The sequence below is a fragment of the Onychostruthus taczanowskii genome, unplaced genomic scaffold (assembly GCF_017590055.1).
Source record: "Onychostruthus taczanowskii isolate IOZ18803 unplaced genomic scaffold, ASM1759005v1 scaffold84, whole genome shotgun sequence".
In the NCBI taxonomy this organism is placed as follows: Eukaryota; Metazoa; Chordata; class Aves; order Passeriformes; family Passeridae; genus Onychostruthus; species Onychostruthus taczanowskii.
The window spans coordinates 2,946,559-2,955,793 of record NW_024506332.1 but is presented as its reverse complement, the minus strand read 5'-3'; the positions used below and the strand labels follow the sequence as shown (position 1 = coordinate 2,955,793).

The following is a 9,235-nucleotide window of genomic DNA, read 5'->3' as shown; positions in this document are numbered from 1 at the left end:
CTGTGCCCGTGCCTCACCAGAGGCAAGCCGTGCCAGATGTGCCCGAGCCCAGCCAAGGCCACACCCGTGCAGGGCTGAGCCAGACAATGCCAGGGCAGAGCACACATCTGTGTCACGACGTGCCACACCAGTGCTGGGCCGTGCCAGAGTCGAGTCAGCCCAATGTCGGGCTGGGCTGTGCAGGGGCCAGGCCGGGCCATGCCATTCTCGTGCCAGTGCTGTGCCAGTGCCGATGACGGACCGGGCCGAGCCATGCCGTACCGGTGCCGGTAGCGGTGCCGGGCCGGGCCATGCGGAGTGAGTGCCGGTGCCGGGCCATGCCGTACCGGTACCGGTAGCGGTGCCGGGCCGGGCCATGCGGAGTGGGTGCCGGTGCCAGTGCTGTACTATGCCATACCGGTACCGGTGCCGGTGCCAGTGCTGTACCATGCCATACCAGTACCGGTGCCGGGCCGGGCCATGCCGTACCGGTACCGGTGCCGGTGCCAGTGCTGTACCATGCCATACCGGTACCGGTGCCGGGCCGGGCCATGCCGCACGGATACGGGTGTGGGTGTTGGTGTTGGTGCCGGTGCCGGTGCCAGTGCTGTACCATGCCATACCGGTACCGGTGCCGGGCCGGGCCATGCCGCACGGGCACGGGTGTTGGTGTTGGTGCCGGCGCCGGTGCCGTCGCTCCGCCCGGCGCACACCGGGCGCGCACGTGGTTCTCAGGCGCGCTGCCCGCGCGGGAGGGCGGGGCCGGCCCGGGCTCCGTGCTCGGCGCTACCCAATGGCGGCGCGGCCCCGCCCTTCCCCTCTGCGAGCGGACCAATGGGCAGCGAGGGCGGGCCCGGGCCGGCTTGGGGCGGGGCTGCGGTCACGTGGGGGCGGAGGGCGGCGTTAAAGGCGCCGGGCGCTGTGGCCGCGTCAGTCGGGGCGGCGGGCACCGGGCACGGGCCGGGAGGGCACCGGCACCGCGGGGCCGAGCGGCAGCGAGGCGGCACCGCACCGTACCTGGGGCTTCCCGGTTAGCGCGGCCCGGCGCGGCGGTGAGCGGCGGTGACGGGCAGGGGCGGGCGCGCACACGCATGGCGGCGGGAGGGGGCGGTGGCGCGCGGGAGCGGCCGTTACCGGCGGCGGGAAGGGCCGGTTCCGGTGCTCGCCCTGCTGAGTGAGCTCTGTCCTTCCCGCAGGATGAAGAGCGGCGCGGACCATGGCGCGGCAGCCGGCCCCCAGCCCCTGCCACCCGCGGGCCCCTAGGACGCCGCGGTCCCCCCGAGCCCTATAGCGACCCCTCTATTTAATTTTGTACCTAATTTATTAACCCATCGCCCCGCCCCCGCCATGGAGCCGACCCCCGCCGTGCTCACCGCCCCCATGGCTGACTTCCTCTGGATGCTGGTCCTGGGTTTCATCATTGCCTTCGTCCTGGCCTTCTCCGTCGGTGCAAACGACGTGGCCAACTCGTTCGGCACGGCCGTGGGCTCGGGGGTGGTGACCCTGCGGCAGGCCTGCATCCTGGCCAGCATCTTTGAGACCGTGGGCTCTGTGCTGCTGGGAGCCAAGGTCAGCGAGACCATCCGCAAGGGTCTGATCGACGTGGAGATGTACAACTCCACGCAGGAGCTGCTGATGGCAGGCTCGATCAGCGCCATGTCCGGTGAGGAGCAGGGAGGTCACAGCAGGGGCACTGTGTCCCTGGTGCTCTGGTGATGGCTTTCTTAGTAGGCTGCTTCTCCTCCAGGATCTGCTGTGTGGCAGCTGATGGCTTCATTCTTGAAGCTCCCCATTTCTGGCACCCACTGCATCGTTGGAGCGACCATTGGCTTCTCGCTGGTGGCCCAAGGGCAAGAAGGTGTCAAGTGGTCTGAGTTGCTGAAGATTGGTAAGTCCAGCTGGCAGGACCACCCCAGCCGTGCAGCCCGTGTGTCCCTGGGCTTCCTTTCCCAGCAGCAGGATGCTGATTGTGCCTCCCGCTTTCTAGTGTTGTCCTGGTTCATCTCACCCCTTCTGTCGGGCATCATGTCTGCTATCCTGTTCTTCCTCGTCCAGAGGTTCATCCTCTGTAAGGTAAGGGCTGTCTGCCCTGTTTTTTGATGCTTTGGGGCTCTGGGCTGCTCTCAGTGGACTCGTTGGTTGGCTTATGGTCACCAGGGCTTCTCCTGGCACATCCTGGAGTGTTGGCATCAGGGGGCCCTTTGGGAGCTGAAGATGTGGGAAAATGGAGCCTGTGGCCACTCCACAGAGTGGGCTTGGAGGGTTTTGGGGCATCACCTCTCCTCTGAAACACGGGAGTTGTCTTGCCTGGCTTCAGCAGGAACAGCCTGTTTCCCAGTAATGCAGCAGCTCAGAATTGATAAGAGCAGAGCTGTCAGCTGGGCTTTTCCAAAATCCTGGTGTAAGGATTTTTTTTGTTCCATGAAGTAGGCTGCAGGTGAAGGTAGTTATCCAAAGCCATGGCATTCCTCAGCTAGGAGGGACAGAATTGTTCCTGAGGCTGGGGAAACCACATTCCTGAGACCCCAGCTATGCAGAGAAACTCCAGCATTTTCTTCTGCCTATCTGAGGTTAAATTCCTTTGAGTTTTACCTCTAGTGATTGAAGAGATGTTAAGATCTTATCGCTGGCAGCCCTTAAAACAGCTCAGCGGCAGCATTGTCACAGTAACCTTGTGTAACCAGCCTCCCAAAGCGTGGCTGGCCCTGTCACACTCCGTCTTGAATGCTGCTTGGCATTCAGGAAGGCTTGGTGTGCCTGTCCTGATGCCAAATCCCAATCGCTGGGCAGCAGTGGGGATTAAACGCCCCTGCTGCTGGGGTGAGGGCCTTGCTGCCAGGTATGTGGTCAAATAATCTCCTTTGTGACTAATGGACTTTTTATTTTGTTCAAGTCAGCTGGGAAGGGGTAAAAGCTTTGAAAGTTCTTGGGGAGTTGAAAGAAAAATGTAAGTGGAGGTGGCACTTTGGGGAGCCAGGGAAAGGGTTCAGAAGGCAGATGGAGATGAGTTCTTCCAGGCTTGGGAGTGCTGGAACCCTTGGCTGGGGTTCCATGTGGGAGGGATCCAGGAGTTCTGCTGCCTCCTGCCCTCCCAGCCGGGGCCATCTGACTGGGGCTTGTTCCCTAAAGGCTTTTGGGAGCTGTCATCTGCAGGTGACTGAGGCCACAAACCCCTTCTGGAAAGAATCTGTTGCTGGGCTGCTCCGTGGCTGCTGCACAGCCCCCAGTCAGCCTCTGTGCAGCTCTGGTGTGTGTTTTTCCAGGCAGATCCTGTTCCCAACGGCCTGCGAGCTTTGCCCGTCTTCTACGCCTGCACTGTGGGCATCAACCTCTTCTCCATCATGTACACTGGGGCGCCCTGTAAGTGCACAGCAGAACGCTTCAACCTGAATTTTGAGATGCTTTCTAAAGCCTCCATTAAATGCACGATTTACCCCTTTTTTGCTTTACAGGGCTGAGATCTCCTAGAAGGCGGCTGGCCTGTGCCGGTTACGGAAGGCGGCAGGCTAGCCTGCACTGTCTGGGCTAGGTAGTTGCCCATCCAAAGAGACCTGCTCAAACTAAACTCCTCCAGGCCTTTCTCCTTAGACTTCCCAGGATTGGCCAATAACGTGGCTTCCCCTCCCCTTCTCTTACCTGTGCTAAAACTCAGGTATCTGCTGGCTGCCCAAGAGGCTCTTCAGTGCAGTGGGGCTAGGAGCAGGAGTGGGGCTGCGCCTCCTGGTTCATCCTGTCCCTAAAAACAGCCCAGTTACTCTTGTGCAGAAGAGCTGGCCCGTGTGCTGCAGAGTCTGAGCTTCAGGTGGAGAAGCCAAGCTAGGATGCTGTGTTGCAGGGGGCAGGGCTGAGAGAGGGCTCAGCAGGGATGGTGGATTTGCCCGTGGAGCCGGAGGCTCTGTCACCTCCGTTGTTTGCTGGGATGACTCGGCCTGAGCTGTTTTCTGGTGTGAGCGTGGGTTTCCTGTTGTGGAGGAGCCTCTGGAGGTGGGATGCGGGCAGGCAGTGCTGGCTCTGGCAGGGTTTGCTCTGTAAACAGTGGCTGGAAAATTTTTTGGAGGGGTGTCAGCTTCCCCTTCCCAGCATAGGGGAGAGGAGGAGAGAGGCCTGCAGTGGTGCTGCTAGGGGCACTTGGCATGTCCAAAGTGGATCTGTGTTTATCCTGAGCCCTGAACTGCTGAGTGAGCTCTAGGTTGCTTAAGCACAGGGTTTGCAGGCAGACCTGTGCCTGGATGAGGTGTCTGGGCTGCTTCAGGAGCAGCAAGGCACTGCCTGCAGCAGCAAATGCAGGGTTTGGACAGTCACAAGCACCTGATGCCCTGCCTGGCCCTGTGTGATGCCAGTCCTCTGCTCAAAGTCAGGCTGCCTGTGAGAATGCTCCTAAGTGGGTCATGTATCACCTCAGATGCCGTGAAGCCTAAATTCCCATTGACTCCTGGAGCAGAAGAGCTGCCCTCCCCAGCAGCTGCAGGGGCTGGAGAGCTCAAGGGGGAGCAACCCAGGCATCCGTGTCCTCTCCAGAGCAGGGAAGCAGCACTGGTGCTGCAGCAGCCACACTGGGAGGTGCTTTTTCCTTTGACACTGCAGCAAATGAGGAGACAGGAGCTGTGTGGAGCATGCACCACTCTGCACAGGGTTTGGCTGGGGGAAGGGGCCTGAAGGGTCAGCTGCTGATGGGGATGTGGCCTGTGGGGCTGAGAGCATAGCTGGGCTCTCAGCATGGTCAGTGGTGCCTTCCCAGCAGTGTTTCTCCCTGGCAGGTGCATTAGCTCAGGGCTGCTGCAGGTGATGGAGTCCCTGTGCCTGGGAAAACCAAAGTCATGTATCGAGGAGGGTTTTGCCCAGAGGTTTTCAAAGATCCGTTGTTTTATTTCCTAGTGCTGGGCTTTGACAAACTTCCTCTGTGGGGTATCCTCCTAATTTCGGCGGGGAGTGCTGTTGTCTGTGCTCTCGTCGTCTGGTTCTTTGTATGTCCCAGAATGAAGAAGAAAATCGACCGTAAGTACCACGTCCCTCTGCCATCCTCGGGGAAGGGCTCGCTCTGGCTAACCCACTTCTCTTCCCAGTGGGAGATCCCATTAGCTGCGGGGCTGTTATTAACAGAATCCTCCTCTTCGCTCGGGGATTAACCTGCTCTGAGTCACCGGGGCACTCGCCACGCTGGGCTCTGCCTGCTCCCAGCCAGGCACCCAAACCCCCCCAGGAGCAGCTGCTGTGCTGCTGGGCAGGGTCTGGGGCTGACTGATCTGCAGGGTGATCTCTCCTGGAGCTGTGGGCAGTGTCAGACAGCTTGTCCTGCTCTAATAGAGGAGAAGAGAAGAGGCAACGTGGCTGCTGTAACCTTTAATCTTCTCATACCTGCTGAGCAATCCTTGGCCTGGCTGATGCAGATCACAAGTTTAAAGCTGACGAAATCCTTGCCCTGTAGCAAAAACACCCAAAACACTCTATTGAAAGGCATCCAAAGGATCAGCCTGGAGCTCTGCCTCTGGAGCAGTGCTTGGAGCTGCATGTGGTCCAGAATATCAATGATGTGTGCAAGCTGGGGCCTTGGGAGTTGGTGATGAGGGGATGTCCTTGCTGTGCTGGTGTAATTGGGGTGTGACTAACAGCTTTATGGCTGCTCTTGACAATCCTCCAGCTGTTTAACTTAATTCCTGCCTGTGAGCTGAGGTGAGCTGGGCTCTTGTGCCTGTCAGACATGCTCCCTGCCTGCCCACAGCATCCCTGGGAGGAGGTGGGCATGCAGGGGGAGACAGTTCAGCTGGGATGCCAGGATGAAGTGTTGATGCCACAACCCAGCCCTTGAGGCAAACAAAGTGACAGGGAAATGGTCGTGTTTGTGACAAGAAGGTGGTTTTAGTTGTTGTCTGAAGGAGCTGACCTCATGTTTTCACCTGGAGAAAACATGCTTTTACTGTTAGAGGCGGAGGAACAGCCTCAGGTTCCACAGCTTGGTGCTGCTGGTTTGGCTGCCCAGGGTGGACAGGAAACCAGGCTGCCTTTTTGGGATGGAGACCAGCTCCTGTTTGGGTTTGTCATCCACCAGTGGAAGCTGGAGAGGAGCCCAGGCTGGAGCTGCTGGGCTGGTAGAGGAGCTGGGCTCTTCTGGGCGCCTCTGTGTCAGCTTCAGGGGTCATAGCCTCTCCAGAAGTGAGTCCAGAGCATCCCACTGCCCACAGGGACGGGACAAACATGGCCCAAAGAGGAACCTCTGCACTAGACATTACGGACATAAAAGCCCCATAATGGTGTTCACCACACCCCGTGTGGGTGGGGGTGTCTAAAAATAGGGGATGAGCTGGCTTAGATGGTTTGGCTGTTGTGCCCGGGACAAGGTGTGACTGTCCAGCAGTTTCCAAAGTTCAGGATGTGGAGGAGCTGTAAATTTTATTTGGCTGCCATAAATCTGAGTGGCAAGGGGTGTGGGCATGCTGCTGGCATTGGGTGCCTTGGTGGAAAGGGGTTTGATGGGCTGCCCCTCTTTGCAGGAGAGATAAAATCAAGTCCTTCTGAGAGCCCCTTGATGGAGAAGAACGTTTGCCCAAAGGAAGAGCAAGAGGAGGCCAAGATGCCCTTGGGGGATGCCAAGGGCCCCGCTGCTGAGGCAGGGTCAGCCGTGTCCCCCCGGGCAGCCGGGGAGGAGAGGATGGTCTCCTTCAACCTGGGGGAGCTGGAGGAGGCCCCGGAGCAGGAGAGGCTTCCCAGCCTCGACCTGAAGGAAACGAGCATTGACAGTGGTGAGTAGCAGGGGGTGATTCGGGCCGGTAAGACTCCCCCAGCCCAGGCTAACCCTGTCACCTGCTGTCCCCACCGGCAGGAGCTGTGCGGCTGCCCAACGGCAACCTGGTCCCCCTGAGCCAGGCCGTGGGCCACCAGCTGGGCTCGGGGGGGCAGTACCAGTACCACACCGTGCACAAGGACTCCGGCCTCTACAAGGAGCTGCTGCACAAGCTGCACCTAGCCAAGATGGGGGACTGCATGGGGGACTCGGGGGACAAGCCCCTGCGGCGCAATAACAGCTATACCTCCTACACCATGGCCATCTGTGGCATGCCTCTGGACTCCCTGCGTGCCAGGGACGCCGAGGAGGGGGAGAAGCTCAGCTGGTCTGTGGTGGACACTAAGAAGAGGGTCCGCATGGACAGCTACACGAGCTACTGCAACGCGGTGGCGGACGCGCACCCGGCTGCAGACGTGGACCTGAACACAGCCCAAGTGGAGCTGGGCACCGCGGAACGCAAGGGCAGCAGCGGCTCCCTGGAGGAGTGGCACGAGCAGGACAAGCCTGAGGTGTCTCTGCTCTTCCAGTTCTTGCAGATCCTCACGGCCTGTTTCGGCTCCTTCGCTCACGGTGGCAATGATGTCAGGTCAGTGGGGTTTAGTGGGAGCCAGGGAGGCTGCTAGCTGGGGGGTAGTGCTCGTAGAATCACGGAATCACAAAATAGTTTGGGGTGGAAGGGACCTTAAATACTTTGTTCCAACCCCTGCCATGGACGTGTTCCTCTTGACCGGGTTGCTCCACGTGCCGTCCAACCTGGCCTTGAACACTTCCAGGGATATTCTGTCTTGCCAAGAGCCTCTGGCCCTCTAGACCAGATCCTCTTTCTCTTCCAGCAATGCCATTGGGCCCCTGGTTGCACTCTTCCTGGTCTATCAGACGGGCGATGTGGCTACCAAGGTGGCAACTCCCATCTGGCTGCTTCTCTATGGGGGTGCAGGGATTTGCATTGGCTTGTGGGTCTGGGGAAGGAGAGTCATCCAGACCATGGGGAAGGACCTGACTCCCATCACACCATCCAGGTAAGGGCTACCATGGAGCAGAGGGGAGGTTCCAAGCAGCCTGAGAGCCGCGTTCTGCTCCAGGAGCCCCTCTCCGTTCTCTCTTGGGGGTGTGGCTGGTGGAGCTGGGGTGTGTGTGGCTGGGGGGTTCATCCGGGGGGCTGGAGAGCCAAACTGTGCTGCCTTGAGCTGAGCCCACGGTGTTTTGGGGTGTGCAGTGCCCCTGTTCTGATCTGCTCTCTGTCCCTACAGCGGCTTCAGCATTGAGCTGGCGTCAGCGCTGACGGTGGTCATTGCCTCCAACGTCGGCCTCCCAATCAGCACAACCCACTGCAAGGTAGGAGGGCTAGCAGGGCATGGCTTTGGCTCAGTGTGAGGGCAGCGTTCCCAAATCTTGGTGCCCAGAGGGCTGAGCTGTGCGGGAGGCCCCGCTCTGGGCCACCGGCCACTGTCAGCTCCCAGCTCCGCCGCCTGCATGTCAATGTGAGGTGGCAGCGGCTGCCCAGCCTCGGGGTGGGTCCCTGGGGCACTCGGGAGATGATGGGAGAACAAAACCCCTTTCATGGTGCCCTAGGCTCTGCCAAGAGGCCATGGGAACCCAAGTGCTGCGGGATGCTGGTCCTGTCACCCCTCTGGGCTGGCAGCTCCTTGCCCTGCGCTGTGTGAGGTGCCCACAGGCCGGAGCAGGAGCCAGGGCTCTGGCTGGGGGTGCTCTGGTGCTGAGCCATGCCCCGACTCCTCGTGCAGGTGGGCTCGGTGGTCTCGGTGGGCTGGCTGCGCTCCAGGAAGGCCGTGGACTGGCGCCTCTTCCGGAACATCTTCATGGCGTGGTTTGTCACTGTCCCCATCTCCGGCCTCATCAGCGCTGCCATCATGGCTGTCTTCAAGTTCGCTGTCCTGAAGGTGTGAGGGCACCAGGGCTCCCACTGCTCCTGCTTCCCACTGCTGTCCTCCCTGGAGGAGCCACCGAGGCTGCCTGCTGTGGGGTGGCGGCTGCGCCCATCTGCGCGTAGTGCTGTCACTGAAGTATATATATTTTTTTTTTTAAATATAACTGTCTTGGCGCTAACATTGTGGGGGTGCACTGCCAGGGCTGTACGTGCCCCCAGGTGACCCCCCTGATCTGCTGTAGCTGTAGATAAGCAGTTACTGGGGGGCCACTTTCTCACTTGTACCGATCCCCTGGCAGTGATTTCTTGGGGGAAGGATGGAGGTTGGTCCTTGCCTGCCCTGGAACAAAGGGCTGGGGAGTCGTGGGGTGCCCCTCTCGCAGGCTCTGCAGTGTTCAGCTTCGCCTCCATTGCGTAGTGCTGTGGACACCATCCTGCTCGGGGGCCCTGGGGGCTGCCCTCTGGCCCCCTGTCACTGCTGCTACCTCGGACTTAATAAAGATTTCCTTCGTACGCCAGCGCTGCCTGTGGTTCTGGGGATTTGGGATACGCTGGGGGCCCCAAACGCTGCCACACAGCCCTCCCTG

The 9,235-nt window shown here is 60.0% G+C and overlaps 1 protein-coding gene across 2 annotated transcripts; it reads left to right on the top strand.

Annotated features, from left to right (window-relative positions):
- Positions 1–857: 857 nt before the first annotated feature.
- Positions 858–9,161, top strand: SLC20A1 (solute carrier family 20 member 1). 2 transcript variants are annotated; one of them, XM_041424944.1, is made up of 11 exons: positions 858–1,031; positions 1,176–1,642; positions 1,727–1,867; positions 1,967–2,052; positions 3,243–3,339; positions 4,855–4,974; positions 6,468–6,716; positions 6,797–7,346; positions 7,594–7,779; positions 8,011–8,095; positions 8,506–9,161. In XM_041424944.1, exons 2-11 carry the CDS (start codon positions 1,327–1,329, stop codon positions 8,665–8,667), a joined length of 1,992 nt encoding a protein of 663 aa, XP_041280878.1. In that variant the 5' UTR covers positions 858–1,031; positions 1,176–1,326; the 3' UTR covers positions 8,668–9,161. The 2 variants fall into 2 exon arrangements, with proteins under 2 accessions (XP_041280878.1, XP_041280879.1); XM_041424945.1 differs by lacking the exon at positions 858–1,031 and having other exon boundaries at positions 1,038–1,642.
- Positions 9,162–9,235: the final 74 nt, after the last annotated feature.

What these genes read in the sequence shown, in the direction of transcription:
- SLC20A1 (XM_041424944.1), top strand. Translation starts at nt 1,327, where the DNA reads ATGGAGCCGACCCCCGCCGTGCTCACCGCCCCCATGGCTGACTTCCTC. An exon ending in AATGAAGAAGAAAATCGACC is followed by an intron (nt 4,975 to 6,467) that starts GTAAGTACCACG and finishes CCCTCTTTGCAG; the next exon opens with GAGAGATAAAATCAAGTCCT. An exon ending in TCAGCACAACCCACTGCAAG is followed by an intron (nt 8,096 to 8,505) that starts GTAGGAGGGCTA and finishes CTCCTCGTGCAG; the next exon opens with GTGGGCTCGGTGGTCTCGGT.